The sequence below is a fragment of the Aethalodelphis obliquidens genome, unplaced genomic scaffold (genome assembly GCF_003676395.1).
Source record: "Aethalodelphis obliquidens isolate GAN/ISIS:26980383/991018 unplaced genomic scaffold, ASM367639v1 scaffold31, whole genome shotgun sequence".
NCBI classification, from domain to species: Eukaryota; Metazoa; Chordata; class Mammalia; order Artiodactyla; family Delphinidae; genus Aethalodelphis; species Aethalodelphis obliquidens.
This window is the reverse complement of record NW_020837975.1, coordinates 11,242,084-11,266,387: the sequence shown is the minus strand read 5'-3', so window position 1 is coordinate 11,266,387 and position 24,304 is coordinate 11,242,084. Positions and strand designations below refer to the sequence as shown.

At 49.6% G+C, this 24,304-nt stretch overlaps 1 protein-coding gene across 1 annotated transcript in view; it reads left to right on the top strand.

Moving 5' to 3' along the window:
• Window positions 1–24,304, top strand: part of KIF6 (kinesin family member 6) — a 387,990-nt gene that overhangs the window by 348,615 nt on the left and 15,071 nt on the right. The window contains exons 17-20 of the mRNA XM_027127150.1: window positions 17,424–17,508; window positions 18,670–18,805; window positions 21,259–21,356; window positions 21,945–21,952. Coding sequence (XP_026982951.1) covers window positions 17,424–17,508; window positions 18,670–18,805; window positions 21,259–21,356; window positions 21,945–21,952 — 327 coding nt within the window. The remainder of the gene's footprint in view (window positions 1–17,423; window positions 17,509–18,669; window positions 18,806–21,258; window positions 21,357–21,944; window positions 21,953–24,304) is intronic.

Genomic DNA, 24,304 nt, shown 5'->3' with positions numbered 1-24,304 from the left:
TGGGCCTGACCTCCCATTGCCAGAGGCCTGGGCAGGGTCTTGGAGCCAGGACTCTGCAGAGCACCTTCCCCAGCACACAGCCAGGGCTGCCCGGGGCCCTAACTCATAGCGCCGTGCTTGGGAAGGGCACAAGGACCTCTGTGGGGAGCTGCGCCGAGGTGCAGGTCACCGGAGAGGGAGTCATCCCTAGCGCTGGCTGCCACCTGGTCTCTTCTTCAGTCTTCATGATGCTTGTTGAACAGAAACAATGATGTGGAAAATACCACTCAAGTAATTCCAAGGGCTGTTTTGCTCTAGAGCCTGGGGAGTCGTTTCCATGGCTTTCAGGGCAAGAGGTGTTCCATCCTCTATGTCCCCGCCCCCCGTCCCAACCCTGCTGCGTCTCTTCAACCGCAGGCTCCTCCTTAATTCCTGTGTTCACCTCTCTGGGAGCCTTCTTATGAACTATAGCAGGTGTCAGGTGCAGCAGGGCCCAACTTTGCCTGAAGTAATCAGCAAACTTCAAACAGAAAGCACTTTGGCTGAAAGTCTAATTAAGAGCATTTGAAATACCTATTTATTTTAAAAGCATACTATCCCAATTAGAGAAGAAGTGTTACCATCTCCCAGCTGCCATTTTGAGATCAAATGCCACATTGCTATCCAGACGCCTTAGGAGCTTGTCTGATGGGGCTGTGGACCCGCCGGTGCACATGTGTCCCAAGGGACACATTTCAGAAGGGACTTCTTCTCATTGAGAGAAAGCTCTCAATGCAGCAGATTATTAACAGCGCCATTTCCTGCCTTAACCCTTGCCCTTCAGACTAGCCTTGGGGCTGAAGGCCAGGAGCCATGGCTCCTGTAAGAACAAAAACAACTCGCTCGGTGTATTTGGCTTCCTGATGTCCTGTAGTTTGGGCTTCAGTACAGGGATGAGGCAGTGACTACACCTGGTCTCACCCTTCCATTTCTGTGGGTTTGTGTTGCGGTTCCTTCCCCCTTTCTGTTCTGTTTCTTTGTCTGTTTCTTCTCCTCCCTACTTTCCCTCACCCTCCATTTCAAGTATTCCCTTTGATATTATTTCTTTCTTTTACCTACATGTTCCTAAGTTTCCATGAAAGTGCAGGTGGGGTCGCTTGGTTGAGTTTGGAGTTTTGGGGGGTTGGGGGGGTCAGGAGTAATAAGCAAGTCTGAGCAGGAGAAGTTTTCTCGTGTATTTTGCATAAGAATATGTCTCTGTTTGTATAAGTAGACATACGGCCAAGAAAATTTGCAGAAGTGTAATCTCGTAAAGCATACTTAATGGTGAGGTGAGAGGCCCCGTGTGGAAGAGACAGCAGACTGATGAAAGAATGCCAGATCCAGGGGAGAGCATGTCACCACGTCAGGAATTTGGGGAACACTCAAAATGTATCACTTCCTGATTCATTTACTACATTTTACTGCTATCTCTGTTCATGAGGTTATTTACGATGACTGCGTCTGTGTCCTGGACACACTGTCTCACGGTGTGCTTCTGTGCCTCTCTTCCCAATTCCACCCTCAGTGACGTCCCACTGGCAGCTTGAAATCAGCCGCAGTGGGAGTATCTACACCAAGGGCAAATACTGTTATAAGCTGGGGCTTTCTTTCCCAGAGAGCTGGTTGTTAACCATTTCCCGCCACGCCACTGGCACACAGAGAAGCACCCGTGGAAAGGCCCATTCTGTGCGTGAGCATCTTTGCTCTTAAGAAGCCTTCTACTCCCCTTCCCAGATGAAAATCCACATGATGGCTCTGCCTGCATTCACTGCCCACCCAAGGAACCTGGTCCTTTCGAAAGGCAGTGACCAGGGAAACCGACGGAGACGGTGGGGCAAGAGAAGAATTGGGCCCAGTGGGCCCCCTGGATGTGACAGCCAGAGCTGGAGGGGGTGGGTTTCTTAAGAAAATCATCAATGACCGGTTCTAAGAATATCATCAACAAACAAGTTACTGGTGGACTTAGAGCAGGGCTGACTCCCGCACACTATTTCAGGAAACAATAAAACTATTATTTTTCAATGAAGCATCATTTGAAAGTGATACTAACTGAACTAGATCGAGCTGGCTGAGTTGAGAGTGCTTTGCTGAATTCAGCTGTGTGTGTTTTTCCCTCTCTGTTGTGCTAGCTCCCCAACGTGGTAAAGTGTTGTCAGTGATGCAGCGGGGACTAATCAGCAGACGTTTCTTGAGTACCTCCCCATGTGCCATGGCTCTAAGCTCTTTCCTTGTATTTCCCTCTTTGAAGCTCCTAAAATCCCCATGCGGGAGGTACTACTATTATCCTCACTTTACTTAAGGCCCAAAGGGGTTAAGGTGAACCTACCCAGCTTTGCTCAGCTAAGGATGCAAATGCAGATGCAGCTTGAGAGCTTGTGCTGTAACCACCACACCGCACGGCCCTCAGCCCCAGGCTGAGCACTATGGAGTCCACAGAGGGACAGGGATTCAGTGCCTGCCCTCGAAGGGTGCATAGCCAGCCCAAGGGGATATATACATTAAAAAGATAACTCTTTATCTAATTCCGGATTTAGACATATGTATTATTCTATCCACTGACCTCTTCCTACTGTAGCCCCAAACCAAGTTGGCCTTGACCTCCTTCATGCAGCCTTGCCCACCCGCTTCTCGCCAGTCTGCTTTGTCCTTTAGCCTTGTTTTGTAATTATTTATTTCCATAGCTATTCTCCACTCTAAAATGTGAGCTCCTGGAAAGCTGGGGGCAGTCAAGTTAATCTCTGTACCCCCGGCAGCCAGCACAGGCAATAAACAGGCCAAGTCAGTGCTTCCCCAGATGACTCCCAGACTCACACATCTTGCAAAAGTGGAATGAGACATTTGAACATAAAATAAGTCCATTTAAAAGAAGTAGAAGGAGTAAGTGCTTTCGGAGCCCACAGCTGAGCGGATTACAACACAAGGCAATAAATCCGACTCTGCCTTATCTAGCCACCGAGCAGAAAGAGGAGTACCCAGAGTTACACAGTTTTCATTTTCTGACCACAGGAAGCATACTAACTAATTTATCTGCAGAAATAAAATGTCTTCTGGAACTAAACACAGACCAGAATTTATCGTGGGGACCTTTGTGTAAAGGACACTGAGTGACATAGTGAATGATGTCGTCAACTGCAGTTTTACAAAAGATACCGAAATGTTCCACAAGATGATTCTCGCATTGACCCTCTGTAAAAGCGAGAGGCCTGACATTAGCGCGTAACTCACTGAGAGGTGATGTACTCCAGGAACCCTGCTTTCTGACGGCCTCACAGCTCAGGGCGAGCCCAGGAAGCCATCCCAGGAACGGGAGCTGTGCCCTCTCTCTCAGGTGTCTCTTCCAAGCAATATTTGATCAGGGCCTGGATCTCCTGCAGCTCACAATCAAAATTCTACCACGTGCCTGTGATTAAAATTCAAAAGGCCCATCGCACTACCAAGTAGCGTGTGAAATGTGGCAGGTGAGAGGGACAGACCATCAGAGCTCCAGGATCTTAACAGAGAGAGTGGCCCCTGGGGGGTGTCACCAAGGCCATGGGCCTGAGCTGAGCCTTGAAGAATAAGCAGGAGTCAGAACCACAGAGAGGAGGGTGGGAGCAGGGGATAGTTGTCGTGTGTGTGCTGGGGTGGGGAGTGGGGGGAAGGCTGATTCGGGGTGTGTGTGTGTGTGTGTGTGTGTGTGTGTGATATGTATGTATGAAGGGGATGTATGTGTATTTAGTGTGTGTGTGATGTGTATGTATATGTATGTGGGGGGGTGTATACAGTGTGTGTGTGTGTGTGTGTGTGTGTGTGTGTGTGTGTGTGTGGTATGTGTTTGTTTTGTGCTTTGTGGGGAGTTGATATGAAGTAGTCCAGAAAAAGGCTAACACAGTGAGCTGGGCCAGTTCACTGAGAGCCTTGAATCCAAAGATTTCTCTCACAGGCAGTTGAGCCACTGAGCATTTCTGAGCAAGGAAGTCTTGGTCAAAGAGGCCTTTTACTAAAAGAAAGCCCCAGGCGGTAGCTCGAACTCCTCAGCATTTGCTACCTGACTGATGAGTAAATAATCTGTACCACCCTGGAGACCCCCCTCACCCAAGCCTTCACCCGGCCCCTGCACTGGGTGATTCCTCCGGGTACACACGCCTGCAGCCCAGGCCCAGGGAGGGGTTGAGGACTCCTGGCCATCTCTGGGTAAACCTGCTGCAGACACTGCCCAGCAAAATCTGGGGCTGCCCGGGGAGTCCCACGCTGACCACACGCCACGCAGAAGCGACCCCTGAGAACAGGCCACTGTAGCTGCAATGCCTCGTGGGGCCCTCGGATTACCACCGGGTAGTACACGCTACCTGACCTGAAGAGCTGGCAGTGACAGCGCTGAATCCCAGCAGGGCCTTAATGAGGGTCGACAGAGGCACTGACCCTGAAGGCTCCCTGTTCTACCTCATTGTTCCAGCTTAGAGCGCTCTGAGGAGTTCTTTTCTCCTGAACGGTGTTCCTGCAGTGACCTCTTGTGGCGTCCCTGCCATTCTCCAAAGACAGGCCACCACCACTGCCACCTTCTCCCGTGTGGTGGAAAATTAAGTCTGAGTCTTGAAATGCTGTTTGGAATTCTGAGCCCGGGAGCCACAAATCTGAGAGAAAGCAAAAGGCCAGACTGTCATCAATTTATTCAGCAGACTGGACTGAGCACCCAGTATGAGACCAGGAATTCCAGGATGAGGGGAGGAACCACTGATGGAGACAACTGGAGCAACCCTCCCGGCATCAGCCAGCCCAGTGGTTTTCAAAATGGGCTCTAGGGGACCCATTTGGGCCACCCTGTGGCCCCTTTGGGACCACAGGGTGAGGGTGAGGGGACCCAGGGTGCAAATGGCAGGACCCCAGGATTTTCACCTGGTTCAACCAAAGCAACTTCTGTTTCTCTTTTTGTCATTAAGCCTTTGCTTGAAGAAAAGGTTCTGAGCTTTGAACACATCTTCCTCCCTTCGGAACTTGCAGCTCTTTCTGAGACATTTCCAAAGGCAGACAGTCCAAGCTTCCCTTCCCCAGAGCTATCTCAGTTTCCCTTGGGCTCACACGGAACTCTGCATATGCTTCTATAAGAGAACTTGTCATTTGTATAGTAATTATACAAGTATAGAAGTCTTTTATCTTTATAGTATAGAAGTCTTTTATCCTTCTCCCCCAGCCCCAAGCACAGTGATTGGCACACAGAAGGTCCTCCCTAAGTGTTACCTGAATAAATCAGTGATATCTAAGGGATCCGATTTTTGCCTTAAAGATTCACCAGCTAAGGGACTCTGTGCCTAGGTTCCAACATCTGTAAAATGGGGGTGGTTGGATTAAATGATATCCTGTGCCCAACAGCCCATCACAGTCCCTGGGACTTAGCGGACGTCTACAGATCCCTGGTTGAATGAACAAATGACTCTAACACTCCTCAGCCGTCAAGTGCCACAATTGTATCTCTTTGTGGATACAGAGTTCCTTAAGACATGCAGAAAACACTCACAGCCTTGGCAAGGAGACGTGCGAGGGCTTGGATTGGTTAGAGGTGTTTTCATCCTACCTGAAATGAATGATCTAAATGCCGACCCTTTGGAGTAAGGGAGAAAGAAAAGGAAGCAGCTGCCCCAGAGGCTGAGATGGCATCTCAGCTGGTTCCAAAAGGACTCAGGTGGCTCTGTAGACCAGGTATAAAGTCTCACCACCTGAGCCGATTCTACTCCACAGGTGCTTGTGAATATAGGGTCAGCTTCGGTGACACAAGGTCCTTGGCCAAATGTCCAGGCTCAAGATGGAGGCTGGGAGTCATAAGGAGTCCCCACCCCATTTCCCTGCCCAGTTCCCAGTTGCCAAGGCTCCAGACCCTTTGAGGAGTTCCGACTCCCTCAGCAGCCGTTCTGGAGAATGGAAGGCTGTGGGCATCAGCCCCGGGGTGAGTCTTGAACTGCGACCATGGTTTAGTAAAAAGAGCACTCGCTCTAGAGTCCGGAGAACCCTGCTTGATGGTGCCTCTGCCATTCGCTAGTCATGTGACTTTGGCCCATTAACCTTCCTGCATTTCCGTGTCCGTAAGGGAAGAAGAACACCTACTCCCCAGGACTGATCTCAGTGCTGAGCGAGGTGTATATGTGATGGAGCCGAGGACAAAGTAGATGCTCAGTGAATTGTCATGAACCGTGACTCTGGGTGTCGGGAACCAAATGCCCAGGCAGTGGGCAGAGCCCCTGGCCACAGAGCTACCACAGTCCTGGGCTACCAACATGAGTTGGCATAACTGGTGGAGGTCACCATGGTCCCCAGTCACCACATCTCTCTACCCACATTTGCTCACAGGTTCTATAAATCACTCTTCTTTGCAAAAATACATCAAGCCCCAGGAAGGGGCTGTCTATTCCTTTGAGCACTTGAACACTGATGATCCTGTTACCAGTTGCCAGAGCCACATTTTTCATTGTGCAGATATGCAGAAACCATATGTGCTGCTTTGAGTGAATTAGGCATTTGACCAATGTCTCCATCAGTTGGGACTGCTGTAACAAATTACCACAGACTAGGTGGCTGATAAACAATGGAGATTTATTTCTCACAGTTCTGGAGGCTGGAAGCCTGAGATCAGAGGCAGGTTCTGGTGAGGTCCCTCTCCTGGGCGCAGACTGCCGGCTTCTCCTTGTGTCCACTTGTGCTGGAAAGATCGAGCCAGCTCTCTGGTCTCTTCTTAGAAAGGCACTAATCTCATTCATGGGGGCTCCACCCTCATGACCCAATTACCTACCTGCAGATACCATCACATTAGGGATTCGATTTCAGCATGTGAATTTTGGAGGGGACACAGTCCATAACAATCAAACACAGTAGACAAAATTCTAACCTCTTGACTTCATCTGCAAAAATGTATCTGATAAAATATACCACGGCCGGCTCCTCCATCTGTCCTCTCTTGTGTTTGGCCAGTCTCAGCCCAGAAAAGTTCTTACTGTTTTGCAGGACCTATTCTGTTGCAAGCATAGTGGAGCTGGGTAAGACCTTCCTAAATCCCCGAGGAAACTGATGATGAGTTTGGGGAAGACCTACCAACAAGAAACCAGGGTCGTCTGTGCTCAGATACAAACGATGGGTGCTTTGTGTTCCAAATAACCAACATAAAGCTCTAAGTGGTGCTCTGAAAAAACCGATGTCTATTCAGAAAACCATAAGGGCACTGTTGTACAGAGAACTGTGGGCAGGGGACACCCAGAGAGCAGAGCAGAGCAATTTCCGTATAAAAAAAGAAAAGGAAAAGAGAAGCAGGGAGAAGTGAATTGTACAGATAAAGTCTATGACCAACCATTGGGGATGAATCTGGCAATATCTGAAATCTGCAATATCTAGAAGATATTCAACCTCCACCACCTGGCAATTCCACGCCTAGGAACATATACCTGAGATGGTGTCACATGTGTGCCCGAGGGGGCACTCCTGGCAGCATTGTTCTTATCATAACAGACAGTCAAACGAACAAGAACCAAGACAGGAGACCACGCAAAGGTCCCCCGTAGGGGTGGATAAGGGAGCGAGAGCTGTGATACAGTCATACAGTGGAACACCTTAGAGAATCCAACATGGATAAACTAGATTTACGTGTAGCAGTGTGAATACGTCTCAAAAACACAATGGTGATTGAAAGAAAGAAAATTGCTGAAGGATATATATGGACCCATACCGTTTGTGTAAATTCCAAAATTTTCAATAGTTTTTGTCGGGGGGGAGGGAATGGGAGCTTTGGACATGAAAGATTCATAAAACACACAAGTACAGGTGCACAGTCCGACAAACGGTTATAAAGAGAACACTCTGCCACCCCTTAAGTCAAGAAATGGCTAAGTAATGTTTACAGGGCACGAAAGACACAGAGCGCGGATATAAAAGCACGAAGGGAAGGCTGTGGAGCTCCATCAGGACAGTGATGTTACCTTCAGGGAGGGAGGGTGGGGCTAGGGGAGGGCACAAAGGAGGCCTCCACCAATTCTGAACCGTTCTAGCTCCAAACAAAGCCCAAGTCTAAGGCAGCTGTGGCAAACTGCTGATTTTTAGATTATCCAAAATACTATTGTTATTATATCATTCTTTGAATATTTTTTTGTGTTTGTAATGGTTTATAATAATTTCTATGAAGGCCTAGATTCCAACGGTTCAGAAATCAAACACAAATGACTGTTCTCGTGGAATCATTGTGTTGGTAGAAGTGGTAGTAAAAAGTGAATCCCAATTCAATTCCAATTCATCTTCATTTTCCTCACTACCGTTCAAGTCAGGATCATTTTACTTAAAGAGGAAAACGGAAAGTTTACCGCCATTCATTTTCTCCTCCAGGTGCCTTGTATTCTCTGGGAGGGACTAACAGCTGCAGATGGTCTGCCTGCATGTTGAACAATACAGGGGAAGCGCCTGTGAAGGCTGCTTTTTATTGCTCTCCCCCTGTTTCTATAAATCCTCACAATGGAGAGAGTTCTTCTCCTGCCCCTGGAAGAAACTGGGCAGCCCAGTAACTCAATTGTTCATTGTTAATTACCAGCAAAACAAACAACAACAAAAAAGACAGAAACTCACAATGGTCATTCTATATTGTAACTAGAGTCTCAATAGTTCAAATTTCACTCAAAGACTTCCCTCCCTTTCCCCAGCTAAGGCCAACCACCAGAAAGAGAGGGACATGGTCAGCTCCTTCTCTCTCTAACTCACTTCTTCCCTCAGCCTGCTAAGCTGTTTCCCCAGAAGGAGTTGGAGAGAAGAAGGAAGGGAGGAAAGGCAGTTGGTAAAGATCACACTGAACTGGTACCATTGTAACACAGCTTTGTGCTCTCTGGGCCCAGCAAATGTTCAAAGATGACTCTTGCTCTTTCGGGGTACTTTCACGGGTCCCTGGAGGCCCCTCACCCACACATTCCTTGTCTCGAGGGAATGCACCTCATTCGGACAGTTGCTTACCTGTACAGGTCAGGGTCCAAACGGGAAGCAAGTGGCACTACTCAAATTAGCTATTGTGAAGAGAGTTGAATAAAGTCCTGTTGACAAAGGCGTGAGCAGAGGGTAGGGAAAGCACAAAGGAGATCGCAGTACCCCAGAGGTAATAACAGCAGCAAGACAGGAAGCATCAGGCCTAAGAGGGCAAGGGAATGAGCAGTTATGAAACTTGAAGACAGAAATGGCTGTGCAGCTATGAAGAACAATATGAAGTTTCCTTAAAAAACTACAAATAGAACTACCATACGACCCAGTAATCCCACCACTCAGCATATACCCAGAGAAAACCATAATTCAAAAAGAGTCATGTACCACAATGTACACTGCAACACTGTTTACAATAGCCAGGACACGGAAGCAACCTAAGTGTCCATCGACAGATGAATGGGTAAAGAAGATGTGGCACATATATACAATGGAATATTACTCAGCCATGAAAAGAAACAAAACTGAGTTATTTGTAGTGAGGTGGATGGACCTAGAATCTGTCATACAGAGTGAAGTAAGTCAGAAACAGAAAAACAAATACCGTATGCTAACACATATATATGGAATCTAAAAAAAAAAAAAAATGGTTCTGAAGAACCTAGGGGCAGGACAGGAATAAAGACTCAGACTTAGAGAATGGACTTGAGGACACAGGGAGGGGGAAGGGTAAGCTGGGACGAAGTGAGAGAGTGGCATGGACATATATACACCACCAAATGTAAACTAGACAGCTAGTGGGAAGCAGCCACATAGCACAGGGAGATCAGCTCGGTGCTTTGTGTCCACCTAGAGGGGTGGGATAGGGAGGGTGGGAGGGAGGCGCAAGAGGGAGGGGATATGGGGATATATGTATACGTATAGCGAATTCACTTTGTTATACAGCAGAAACTAACACACCATTGTAAAGCAATTATACTCTGATAAAGATGTTAAAAAAAAAAAAAAGTAATGGCTGTGCAAAAAGGCTCTGGCCGTCTGATAGGAGCCGTGACCTTCAGTAAAGCAGGGCATCCAGCTCGTGGCCTCTACAGAGATGTCTGGGGAAAGAAATACCTCAGCCTGTCTCCTCCCATGCTCCAGTCCCTGCCCACGTTCCCCATCGGCTGAGTCCAGCCAGAGGGGGGAGGGCAAGGAAGCCCACTGTTCTAGCAGCCAGGCTCCTGGGGTGAGGAGCAGAAGAGGAGAGGGCGGAGAGTGGATTTGGAGAAGCAAAAGGAACAGGCCCAGCTCTCGCAGGCTTCCTGTGGTCCACCGCCAGGTTTGTTTCTCCTAAGGTCCCTCTAGGTGGCTTTATTAAAAGGGATCTAAGTGTTAAGTGGTGCGACGGAGGGTCTGAGTGCTGTGCTGGACCCCGCTCACTCTGGCTCACGAGCACTGACCAGGGGCATCTCCTCCCAGCTCCAGATTCAGGAGCACCATGCTGGTGGCGTGAAATCAGTCACACCACAAACACTGGCAAACACTACAAATCAGGGCTGTTTCTCTCCAGGGGGCTGGTTGTGACACATCTGCCAGCATGCCTCTGATCTCAGGGGACCCTAACTGGCTCTCCTCCATGCCGGAGCCCATGCTTTTGCCACAGAAATGGCAGCCACTCTGCTCTTCTTCTCACACAGCATCACGTGCCCCACCCTCTAGAGTTCTTGAGGGGAGTCACAGTTCTGTCCACAGCACACACACACAACACACCGTGCACACACAGCACACACCATGCACACACACAGCACATACCATGCACACACACAACACACCGTGCACACATAGCACACACACAACACACCGTGCACACACACAACACACCGTGCACACACACAAACACACGTCATGCACACACACCGTGCACACACACAACACACCGTGCACACACACGGTACACACCATGCACACACACAACACACCGTGCACACACACAAACACACGTCATGTGCACACACACACCACACCACAAACACACAGATTCCCAAGAGTTCTCATCAAGCTTTCTGAGCTGTCTCCTTCAAGCCCTCTCCCTACCTTGGGAAGGATCTCTACACACATTCCCCCCAGTGAAGCGGATAAGGTGGGCTGAAGGCAAACTACTAGGGTCTTTAAAAAAAATCTCCAGAAATTTCTTTGGGCCCTTTCCTAACATCAATGTGTGCATTTTGGTTGTCTGCCCACTCTTGCCACCTCACTTTGAAAATGTGCCAGTTCTACTGTGTAGTCTGTTTCCGAACTCACTTTTGACTCCGAAATACAACAAAATTTTGCCAAATGAACAGATTGGCTTACAAATTGCCTAGTAGCAGATAAGTTTTCCAAAAGTGGAGGGAGATGATTTTATTAAGGATTCTCAGTTCAATTCCTAGAAGTCCTAAAATTTCTTTTACAAGCCAATCAAGAGCATTGACCAAACCCCACTAATCATTATCATTAGAGGTTTTCACAGGAGGAAGGTCTGTGCTCACCCTCACAGGTGTGGGGAAAACTGCCCTCCCCAACAGGTCATAGGTATCCTGAGAACACTCCAGACTCGCTGGGTCCAGTGTGACAAGGATATAGCTGGGTTTTAGGGATGCCAAGCTTCCTGCTAATGTCTCTCTGAAAAGCCACTGAGATTAAGAAATGTGGTCACCACTGGTCAGTGAGGCAAAAGTGACAAGAGGGTAGAATTGCCGACGGACTCGGGCTCGTAGAGAAACCCTGAGTTCAGTAATGTCGGCACACTTCTGAGGAGTGAGGAGGCCCCAGTGGGCTGGACGCAGGCAGGAGCAGCCTTTGCACAGGCCTGCCTCTGAAGGGGGTGGGGAGAGGGTACCAGGAGCCTCAGAAGGAGGTGCCAGGCTCTGAGTGGCTGCACCCAGAGAATGCCGACCGGAAAGCAGAGATGGGGCTGGGGTCCCAGCAGAAAGGACTGTGGAGAGCTGGGGGAAGGAGAGAGCTCCCATTTGAGCAGAGGTGATCGTGGTCGGGAAGTGAGTAAGGAGACGAGAAGCATCTTTCCTGGGAATGCGGGATGCTCCTGGGGTCTCCCTTGTATCGCTTGCAAGTCCACACTGACCCTCTGTGTGGGCCGCGTCCTCCTCCGGGAATGCAGTGGAGGGGAGCAATGCCGAAGGAGAGAGACCACCATCCCAGGGGTCTGGTCGTGGGCAGAGAGGCCCAGAGTGGACGCAGAGGCAGTTACTCAGGAGGGAAGGGACGCAGCTGGCCTTCCATGGGCAGAGTCCAGGCTCCAAACCGGCATGGGGAAGGATTTTGATTGTGCTAAAGCTGGGCCAACTGTGCTCTTGGAGAGCGCCCCATTCTCCCTGCGGGTAGGACGGCAGTGGTGAGTGGGGGCCTGAGCAATGACCTGAGCCCTGGGTCCGCAGGGTGTTCACCACGCCCTTGAGTCCGAGCCTGCTGTGGACAGCGATGGTGTTACACAAAATCAACACCAAGAGGCATGGTGGCCCTAAGCACCTGTCAGCGTGTGATCACTCCAGCTGGCAATACATTTGAGCCATGAAACAGGAAATGGTCTGATCGCGAAGCCAGAATCTTTGCCTCTGAGCTGCTGACCATTGTGGTCATTGAGCTACTGACATCATCCGTCTTGGGTAGAATAGACACTTTGACTTCGGAAGCAAGGTGAGGCTGTGATCTGGGCTCTGTGAGACAGTGTAGCCCAAGGAGGCCCAGAGTGGGTGTTCAGGGAGCGAATCCGTAGTTGGACAGCTAAGGCCACCTGCTGGAAGGCCTCCGTGGCTCTGCTGTCTCGTCTGCCACGGTAGAGCCACGTAATTCACGGCCTTTCCCGCGCAGGGCACCGGCCTTTGCTCCTTGGAAGACCACAGGGCCCCTTTCGGCTGGTGCCTGGTTGGAAACGTCAATACCGCCTTCCTTAGGATTCCTAACACACAGCTAAGGAGACAAGCAGGCTGGCTCCGGGTGTTCTGGGGGCTGCCTTGGGGGGCCAGGCTCCCGTGGGGAACGTGGGTAGCGAAGCCCCTCGCACCCATCAGGCGAGCTGCAGATACCGGTGGGAGCAGCGTGCAGGCCGTGGTTTCGGTTAGGAAAGGGCAGTCTGCACAGGCTGGCACTCGGGGGAGAGACTGAGGCTTTTTGTCAGCCCCGGCCCCGCACCTGAAAGGCATTCATGGAAAAGAGCATCACCTTCAGATACCAAGGACGAGTCAATACCGACCTCAGTGATCTGCCCCATGGCTGCCTTCATTATGCCAGTCGCTTGCAAGGGAAATAGCACCAGCTTTGATGTCAGACAGAGCTGGGTCCTGACTCCAGCTCTTTTTACCAGTGGTGTGATCCCGGGGAAGATGACTTCCCCTGTCAGAACTCAGTTTCCTCATCTGTGATGGGCTTGTTATATAAGGGCCACAGAGCAGCCACATGGTGGATATCGTTATTCAGATATCCACCACCTGCAAGGGCCAAGTGCAGGCAGCCCAGCCCTACAGAGAGTGTGACTTCCTTGCTTCAAACCCCTGAGCTCCTTTGCCCCACAGTGGCTTCCCAAGGTCTGGAAGGTGGGCGGGGGGCAAAGGGCCATGTTGGCCCCCCTATAGCATCCTATAGGAAGCCCTGCAGGTCCTGCATCCTCAGGGACTCCTGCATGGAGTACTTGCACTGAAACTGGACACAGAGCCTTGAACGGTGTTTCTTAACAAGGGGCGAGCATCAGAATCACAGGGGAACCTACCATCAAATCCTAACTCAGAACGTCTGGGGTAGGGCCCAGCAGTCTCTGCTTTTACAAGCACCTTAGGTGATTCTCAGGTGCACCCCCAGTAGACAGCCAGTGAATGAAAGAAATGAGATTCTGCACATTTCAGACACTTACTGACTGTAGGAGAGTTTTGGGGTGTATGTGTGTGTGTGTGTGTGTGTGTGTGTGTGTGTGTGTAGGGTATGGGGAGGTGGGAAGAGAAGGTACAGTGGTCTTTCCAGTGACCCTGAAATCATGCCAGGTATGAGGGGACCCACCGGAGGCTGGCCTTCCCAGCAAGCACCCATTTGTTCTTGTGCTGCTGGTTCCAAACACCTGACACATCAGAGGTGGGGTCAGCCTGAGATGTGCGTGCCCTTGAGTCACCACGCCCTTGTAAGTTCCAGTTACTATTTGACTGCTCAGGGCTTCCTCCGTGTGTGACATTCAGATCTACAGCCGCTGGAATGAAGCCCTTCTTTTTCGCTTCTGTATTGTGTGGGAGACAGCTGCCCACACAGACTCACAGTGTGACCTCATGGGCCACTCGGGGCTATGACCTTCAGTGCTCCCATCCCAGCCAGAGTCCTGTGCTTGAAAGGAGGACTCCTTGTGCCTCCTGTCAGGTGACTGGAGGTTCTGTCCCTGGCCACAGTCCCAGCGGGCATGGGGACCTGCAAAGCGCAACTGCCCTTTACGTACTCCCTTTTCCTCTGTTCCTGCTCAGTCGTTTTGTCTGGTTCCCTTTGAGTTCCCAGCCCCTCTTTCTCTTGAGAGAGGGCTGATTAGCCAAGCAGCAGGAGCAGCCAGGGCCGTCTCCTGGTGAGGTTACAATGCATTTCACTCAGCAGACATCACTTTGGCGAGAGGCCCCTTTGGTTGTCATGGCAACACGGGTAGCTTGTGTCTTGGGGGTACGCTGTGCCCTTATTCTGGCTGCCCAAGCTCCCTTGCCCCAGCTTTCTTTCCCAGATCCTTTCACCACCCTGGCGCCACCTCACATTAACTATGCTTCAGTTTGGAGCAGCTCTGTCTTGACCAGCAAAGCAACTACTTGGCTTGGCTATCAGAGGAACAGATCACACCATTCCTCCCCGCAACGCCCTCCAGCCTCTCAGCTCTCTCAAAGCCAACGTCCTTTCCAGGCCCTCAAGGTCCTACCTGATCTGGCCTCAGTTTCCTCACTGGCCCAGCCGTCACCCCAGAGCAGGGTCTTCACTGCATCTCTCAGGGGGTTCCTTGGTATGGGATCAAAAAGTGTTAAAAGGACAAAGGAGAGCCACAGCTTTTCTTTTTTAACAGACTCGGAGATACATGTGTCCATTTCTGAAACCATTAGGAAAGGAAATATTCTATTTCAAGTCCTACCGTTATCAGTTTGGTGTTGAGATACTTCCTTCAGTTTATCAGGTCTGACGTCTCCCAGAGAGGACAAGGGCCAGTGAGCACGGGCAGCATTGAGGGGACCCTGGACGCGGAGTCTGAACAAACAAAGCACTGGGGAGATACAAAGAGCAGAGGGACCAGTCCCTGCCCTCGAGGGGCTTCTGGTGCCTAGGCCTGGGGGACCATGGGTGACGAGGACAGGCAGTTTGGCTCATTAGGGCCACTAAGATGCACCAGCATGGGGGACAGCATAGCCTTCGGCTGGGAAGTCTATGGTATCTATGAGTGAGACACTTGCTCAGGGGTGAGATACTTGACACAAGGGACAGAGGGTAACAGGTGCCTGGCAGACAAAGAACAGAATCCTGATCCGCTTAGCGTATTTACCAATGAGTTAGATCACGACATCAAAGCAGCCCCAAGGGAAAGAATAAGGCATGCCAGAATAAGGACCTCTCAGCAGGCTAAGCCCCCAATAAACGGGAAATGTTGCCTTTGTGATTAAAAGGATAATCACACTGAAATAGAATGCGTTTCGACAACCACTCATAAATATAGGAACGTGGGTAAACTGACCGCAAGCTTAACAGAAGACAGTGACAAACTGACATGGCCATGACAATGACGAAGCTGCTGAGAAACAAAAACAGTGCTGGGGGCTGCCTGGTATAAACATCTAGCTCTTTGGAACCAGAAAAATTGGGTTCATATCCCAGCCCTACCACTTATTAGCTCTGTGACCTTGAGTTATTCACCAACCTCTCCGAGCCTCAGAATCTTACTGAAATGAGATGGTAATGCCTTCCCTGCTGAGTTATTTTGAGAATTAGCAATAAGACGAGTAGACCACCTAGCCCAGCGTCTAGTAGAACTTGGCAGAACCTGTAATATAGAAGGCGCTCGGTAAATGGTCATTGTTAGTAATTCACCTCCTATAGAAACATAGAACGTAAATTTTTCAAGGCTAGGAGAACTCTTCTCTACCCTGCCCCTCTCGGGCCTATCTGGAGTATGATGTCCAGATTCAGGCTCTGTACTTCAGATCGATTAGAAAGTCACCTTACTACTGAGCCCTTAGGTGAGAGAATTAGGCAGAGTCAGCCCGGGAATAAAGCTCCAGGCACCTGTGGTATTTTGTTGTTGTTGCTGTTGCTGTTAAAGTATTTAAAGAACCATCAGATTAAGAAGGAGGACAAACTGTGCTGCTCCAGAGCTCCAAAGGAGAGGTGAAAAGAAGTTAGTGGGGCAGGTCTCAGCTCCAATTAAGAGGAAACAGAGCTGCCCGCAACGAGGCATGCTCAGTGTAAAGCACTCAGCCTCACCCCCGGCAGTATGGGGGGAGAAAGCAGATGACCATCCTCAGAAATGTTATCGGAGGAATTTCTGAATCGAGAGCCTTGCAACCAGACAAACCTGGATTTGGATCCAGGCTCCTCAAGTTAGCCGCGCGGCCTTGGGCAGGTTAACCTCTTTGAACCTCCATGCCCTTATCTGTGAAAGGGGAGCAATAATACCTCCAATGTACCAGAAGGATTAAGTCTGATCATGTCCAGAAAGCACCTAGCGTGTGATAGAGTCTCCCCTCCAAAGAGTAAAAAGTGGGGCTGCATGACTCCGAAGATGCCTTCTGAGGCTGAGAAATGCAGTACAACCACCGAGAGCCTCCTGGGAAGATAGACAGACCCCACCCACCAGGCTAGGAAAGGATGGGCTCCAGACGAGCACACAAGCCACCAGAGCAGGCAACCCGGCAACCAGCAGTGACAGCTGGCGTGTCTGGGGGCGCAGCCCTCACCTAGGACTTGCCAGGGTCCTGTGGGCGGGGCGTCTGAGCGTGGTTCTCAGCCCTGGGTGCACAGTGGGTTAATCGGGCTTAGAACCACTGCTTCAGAGGGAAGTCAGAAACGGGAGACATGATTTGAGGCTGGAGAATTCGGCACCTCAGCTGATGCAAAGTAAGATGTGAGCCGTTTCAGTGATGCCTTCTTGGTTTATGAAGGGCTCAGTATCAGAGGAGGGGGAGATGGTGTTTTGCATCTTCCCTGGGGACTCAAGAGGAAACGAGTGAACTCCATGGTAAAAGGATTGGTAGCGATATAAGGAAGAATTCCCTTCCAGTGACAGATGTGGGACAGTGGGAGGGACAGTGGATGGAGCATAATCATGGAACCCTCCTCTGGGGCTCTCAGCCGCACAGAGGTTGCCACCCAGAGGAGGTGGGTAAAGCCGGCGCCCATCCAAAGGCCCCAGAAGGACTCACAGGGTCCCCTTTCACCTGGGACGCACGATGACTGTGTCATCCGCTCTAAACATCACACTCTCCCTTGACCTTTCTTCCTCGCTGGAGGGAATCATCAGCATCTCCCTTCTCCAGGTATCTCAGAAAACACACCCGTGCCCTCGACGCCAGACCTGCTGGAAGAGAAGCTGCGATCACAACTGCAGGAAGAAAAGAGAAGGTGCCCTTTCTTTTCGCCACACACACCGTGACCCCAGCCCCTCGGGGCCACCTGGAGCTGTGGGGCAGGGCAGGGTGGCCACGCCCGTCCCAAGCCTGCAGCTACCCTGGAAGCGGGTCCTAAAATAGCTGGAGGAGGTGCCACCTTTCAGCAGGCGGTCGTGAGATGCAGGAAGCCGAGGCAGGGTGAGGCTGGAGTGGGGAGCAGAAGGCCCAGCCAGGCTCCAGCGCTGGGACCCCCGAATCGGGCAGGAAGAGCAGCCTCTGCAGCCCCAGCCCAGGCTGCAGCCCAGGAAGCGGCGAGTCTTGTCTGCTGCTGCCCTCTAGGGGAGCCCAGAAGTATGACCATGGAGGACCTCCTTCCCCCCACTTCTCTCCTGAGGCTCCTATCTGCAAGGTGTCCAGAGAATATCAGACCCTCCTGCGGCCATTTAGGGCCCCAGAATGATTTAACCTGCAGAGCGAGGAACCTCAAGCATAAACAGACATCTGGTCATTACTGGTACAAGCTTCTCAGTTCATTCATTCATTTAGGCATTCAACAGCTATCTCCTCTGCCACGGAGACGTTTGGGGGAAACCAAACAAGAAACCTTCCTTACTCTCAAGGGGGCGATGCTGTCACTGTAACACACACCACCCACCCCTGGGCTGGCTAGGCATGTACCCTGAGCGCCCCCTGTCACACTGCCCCCACCCCCAGATGGCCTGGGTTCAAACCCTGGCTCCTCTGTTTATTAGCTCAGTGCCGTAGAGCAAGTTCCTTAACCTCTCCATGCCTCGGGTTCCACATCTGTAAAGGGGAGATGATGATAATAGCGCCTTCCTCATAGGGCTGTGAAGAGGATTAAATGAGTTTATAGACGGCAAGGGCCTAGAGCAACACCTGCCCTTCAGTGCCCAGTAATGGTACTTGTCCTTCTTAGAGAGGGGTTAGTCCTGTCACACACAGAGCCCCGCGGCCCACTGGACAGAAACACCTGGCTGTGGGCTCACATGCTGGTGCCATACTCTGGCCTGGGTGGGCAACTGTAAGGTCCCAGCCCCAGGCACCGAGGCTGCACGGCCAGGCTTCTGAGGCTCAGGCCCTGCCGCCGCCAGTCTCTTCAGAGCCCTCCCTCCCTGCCAGTGACTTTCAAGACTCCTCTCCGACTCCACTGCAGGTATAAAGCAATGTTCACGCACCTGAAGGCGCTGAAGGTGGAGATTGAGCATTTGCAGCTACTCATGGACAAAGCCAAGGTGAAGCTGCAGAAAGAGTTTGAAGCCTGGTGGGCAGAGGAGGCCACCAGCCTGCAGGTACTGGCAGCCATGCCCCTCGCTGCCCCAGAGCCCACCCTCCTGCTGGGGCCTGAGGAACGTCAGGGCAGCCAGGGAGGGGCCAGACCCCCAGCCCCATGGTGGGGCGGAGCAGAGGAAAAAGAATGGGGGCTTAGACCCGCAGTGCACATGCTCTCAGCCCCTACCTCCTGAAGCGAGGGCTCGTTTTAGTAACAAGGAACGTGAGTGGTCAGGGGCTCACCGTTTCCTTGCTAGTGCCTGATGCATAGAAATGCAGGGGGTGGGAGGTGTAGCTCCCCAAGCCGATGGATTGCCACCATTGCTTCCGGAGACGGAGTGACAACACTGATTGTTCTTTATTACAGTCATATATATGCACGTATGTGTGTGTATATATATATATGGTATAAATTTTAGAAAATACAGAAAAACACAAGGTGAAATCACCATAATCCCACCATTTAAGGATAATCGATATTAATATGTTGGATTATATTATTTTATATTTTTATGCATATACAACCATATGCTTTTATAAAAATAGAATCATATTAGTCTTCAAGTATCACAAACGGCTTTTGTTTTCACTTAGTGGTCCAGCATGCCACCTCTTCCATGGCATGATGCCATGACATCATTCCAGTGCTGTCACTGTTCAAGCATATGGATTTATTCTAATATATTTAATCTCCTGTTGTTTAATGCTTAGGTTGTTTGGGGGTCGTTTCACTAGAAAAGTATTTGAAGATACATTTTTGCATATTTCCTAGACAAATTCCTAGAAGTTCTCTATAATATTATGAAGGCTAAAGAACCAGTTAAGAAATGTTAGTACACACCCCCAGTTCCAACTGTCCTCATGTGACCCCTCAGCTGTGTATAATAAAAGAGATGACATACACATAATCCTACCACTTTTGTGGCTGGAAGAACCCTTAGAAATTCTCTAACAGGCTGATTGTGTCATTTTAAGGACAAGAAACTGAGAGCCAGAAAAGATAGTGTCCCAAGGACAAAACCGAGCAGTAACCCGTACATTACCGAGTGGCCTCGTGACCAGACGATGGAGAAACATATTTGGATAAAATTAAATACACAAGATGACAAATAAAACCAATAAGATGGAAATGCAGTTATCACAATATTTTAGCAGCACAGTTATGGTATAGTAATATGTATACCATTTGACAGATGCATTAATTAATAAGATCTGGGGGGCTCAATATTTACCACAATTTCAAAGTAGTGATGAACACAGTATTTCAAGATTTCTGCAACAACTGTAATGTGATCTGAAAATATCTATAATTTCTACTGGTGGCAGAGTCACTGGTACCACCCATTCTACTGTGGTGTGTTGTCTACATTTAATCATCGAAAGATATGTTAAATTTCAGGTAGAAGTTAGGAAGAATAAAGATGTCATTGGTTCCCAGTCACGTTCACAGTGCCCCTGCTCTCCAGTTAAGAAGCCTCCCTCGGGAGGTCATCAGTGGGTGAGACCGTCAGCCACTGCTGGTGCCCATGGGCATCCGGCCACTGGACAGTGATGAGGGTTCTCCCATCATCCCGTATGACCCAGTCGAGGCTGATGGATTCAGACCGTTTATTACTTGCATAGACAGTGAAAGGCAGGGTAGCCAAGCTGTCAGCTCCCTGTGCCCTCCACGCCACAGGATGTCATTGAAACAGAAGGGACCAGGTGACCACAGCAGGGATGATGGGGCGCCCTGTAGCAATTCCATGCAGCCACTAAGCCATTTTATAGCCGGCGGATATACCCTGAGTGGGGCAGGCAAAAAGCCTTAACCCTCATTAGAACATAGGAGGTGATGAGAAACTGTCCCATGACGGCCTCTGAGCGAGATGGCGAGGAAGTGGGAGACGGCCTGGCAGCAGCTGCTCACAAGCCTCCCGTGCTCTCATGTTCTGGGAGAAGCGCGGGGCATTCTGCTACGACTCAGATCCGCTGGGGTTTCATCGCTGCTCAGGAGACCTGGGTGGAGACACGCAAGGTTTCCAGGACCCTGCTGGAGCTGCCCCCACATGCATGATGAATGCATCACTCTTGACTCTGCCAGCATCTCTTTGGGACGAGGGAAAGCAAAGCCAGGAAGGAGTTCTGGAGAACTGTCAGATCACATTTTAAACACTTTTTCTTAACTTTAAAAAGTAATACAGGCTCAATATGGAGAACTTAGAAAACACAGAAAAGCACAAAGAATAAATCAAACATTACCCATTATCCTGCCATCCAAAGAGAATGTTGTGATGCCCCTCATTAAGGTCATGACTACCTCTAGAGTTATTTTTTTCCCCACACATGTACATACCAACTTTTCTAGCTGGCTTTTTCCCTTTAAGAAATAACATCAAAAAAAAAAAAAAAAAAAAAGAAATAACATCAAAGACATTTTCCCCATGTCATTAGATTCATGTTTACACTGTGAAACTTTCTCTTGGACCAACAGGTAAACTCCCCAGCAGTGAATTCATTGAATCACATGAAACCCTTTCCCCAGACGCCAGAATCCCAGCACGAAAGGTCCCAGCTTCTCTCTAGCAAAAGGTAAGGGGAGAACCCTGCGACAGGGTTGGGATGCCCAGAAAAGATGCCCTACCTCTCCTCAACCCAGTCTTGATGCTCTAAGTGTAGGCTGCCTGATCCGGGAAGATGAGTGACTTTCACTGTTAAATTAGTTGAAAATACTCAGGCCAGTGGCTCTCAGGCTTTACTGGAGTACCGCGCCCCCTCCCCCCACCCCGGCCCTTTCCCTCCGGCTCTGACAGCCAGTGGACCTACTGCCACAGTGACAAGAGAAGCAGTTTAACCAAACTGTGCAAGCCCTGGTCCTGCCGCTGGGCGGGAAGAAGCGGTTGGCAGTAGTGGGAGGGGAGAGGGAGGGGGGAACTGTGGAGGGGATGTTGGGTAAGGCAGAGGGGAGTCAGCCTGCCAGGACCCAGGAACCTCTGGTTAGTGACTCTGTCCTAGCACAGACTCAGGAGAGACGTGGGCAGCCTCCCGTGAGGACGCCCAGAGCCAGTGTCCCTGAGTGATGGCATGAGCCAGCACAGACTATACTTCCCACACACACACCTTCTGAAGGCAGGTTCCTTCTCATGCCACCCACGTTATTGTCTCTTTCCAACCGCACAGCGCGGGCGGTAGAGCCAATGACACCTGCGTCATCCATCCTGCATCTCTGAGACAGGCCCACTGTCCGCATGGCAGAGACCAGGCCAGCATGAGTGGGGCCTCGGCCTCGACTGCCAAGGAACGCTCCTTGCCTGGGTCTGAGCAGAGCTGAGTTCTCACGTTGGAAATGTGAAATAGAGCTTTTTAAAAGGGGTTGGGGAGAGGGTTGCCAGACGGTGTCCCTGATCCGATGATGTGATGAGAATGGCAATGACCTCTGTGGTCTCCTTTTCAAAAACCCATAACCCTGGTTGAGTCATGAGGAAAACGTCAGACAAGTCCCCGTCGAGGGGCATTCTACAAAATACCTGACCAGTACTCCTCAAAACTGTCAAGGGCAAGAAAATTCTGAGAAACTGTCACAGACAAGAGGAGCCTAAGGAGATATCATGACCAAATGTAATGTGCTATCCTGGATGGGAACTAGATCAGAAACACTAAGAAAATCCAAATAACGAACAGACGGTAGTTAATAATAATGTATCAGTATTGGTTCCTTAGTTGTGACAAATGTACCACACTAATATAAGATTATATAATGAGGGAAATTGGGTATGGGGTATAGGGGAACTCTCTGTACTATCTTTGTAACTTTTCTCTAAATCTGAAACTATTCTTAAAACAAAACAAAACAGCCAGCCAGAGAGCTGTCCACCACCTGGCTGACATTTTCCCTGGACCTCTTCACATCCCCCAACCTGGCCCTCAGGGCCAGCACTTCGGCTTGTATTCTAGCTTTAGGAAACATCTCCTACGTGAGCCCCTAAGCCCCAGGTTAACAGCCGGCAAGGTATGTTCTGTTTGGCTACGCTGGTGTTTTGAAAGGCAGTGTAGGTCCACGAAAGAAAAAAATTGATAAGTTTGACGATCTTCATATGGAAAATGCTGCTCTGTGAAAGACGCTATTAAGAGAATGAAAAGACAAACCACAGACTGGGAGAAAATATTTGAAAAACATACATAAATGGGCAAAAGATCTGAACAGCCACCTCACCAAAGAAGATATACAAGTGGCAAATAAGTGTATGACAGGATGCTCCACATCATATGTCGTTGCGGAAATACAAATTTCCGCAAAATACAATAATGAGACACCATTCCACACCTATGAGAATGGCTAAAATAAAATAAAACTAAAAAATAATAATAATAAAAAAATAAAATAAAACTGACACCACCAAATGCTGGTGAGGATGTGGAGCAACAGGAACCCTCGTTCATTGCTGATGGGAATGCAAAATGGCGCAGCCTCTTGGGAAACCAGTTTGGTGGTTTCTTACTAAACTAAACATACTCTTACCATACGATTCATCAGTCATGCCCCTTGGTGTTTACTGAAATGAGTTGAAAACTTACATCCACACTTACATATGGTTGTTTACAGCTTTATTCATAATTGCCTAAAACTGGAAGCAACCAAGATGTCCTTCAAAAGGTGAATGGAAAAACAAGACAAACGGTACCTCCGTATTTAATGATAAAAAGAAATGAGCTATTGAGCCATGAAAATACGTGGAGGAAACTTAAATGCATATCACTAAGCGACGAAGCCAGTCTGAAAGGCTACATACTGTGTGATTCCAGCTGTGACATTCTGGAAAGGGCAAACCTATGCACACAGGTAGAAAGATCAGAGAGAGGGAGAGAGGGCAGGGGTGGAAAGGATGAATAGGGAGAACACAGAGGATTTTTAAGGCAGTGAAACTATGCTGTAGGATACTGTAATGACGGATATACAATAGTATGCATTTGTCAAAATCCATAGAATCGTACAACAGAAAGAGTGAACCCCGACGTAAGCTGTGGACATCAGTTAATAATAAGGGTTCATCGGTTGTAACAAACGTACAACATTAATGCAAGATGTTAGTAATAGGGGAAAATACAAGCCGGGAGAGAGGGGGTACATGCGAATTCTCTGTACTATTTGCTTAATATTCTGTAAACCTAAAACTTTTGTAAGAAAAATAGTCCATTCATTTTTTAAAAAAACTTAAAGGCAGTGTAAGTAGGCAGCTGCACTTCTCCGTGGCAATACAGAGCTTGGCATTAGTGTCCCACACTTGCCCTCTCTGTGCCTTCCCTTGGGTACCTGCTAATCTCTGGGATACTTGAGTTTCCAACCCCTAATGCCTTCCTGCTGCCCCACTCTGGGCCCCCTCCCTGAAACCCCAGGACTCCACAGAGCATGTTTAAAAAACACTAGTCCAGCCAGCCCAGAGCTTGCCCCAGTCATTGCTCTGGCTCTGGCTCCGATCCGAGCCTCTCGAGTGTCCGCCACACGAGAATAAGCCCTCCTCCCCAGTGGGAGGCTTCTCAGA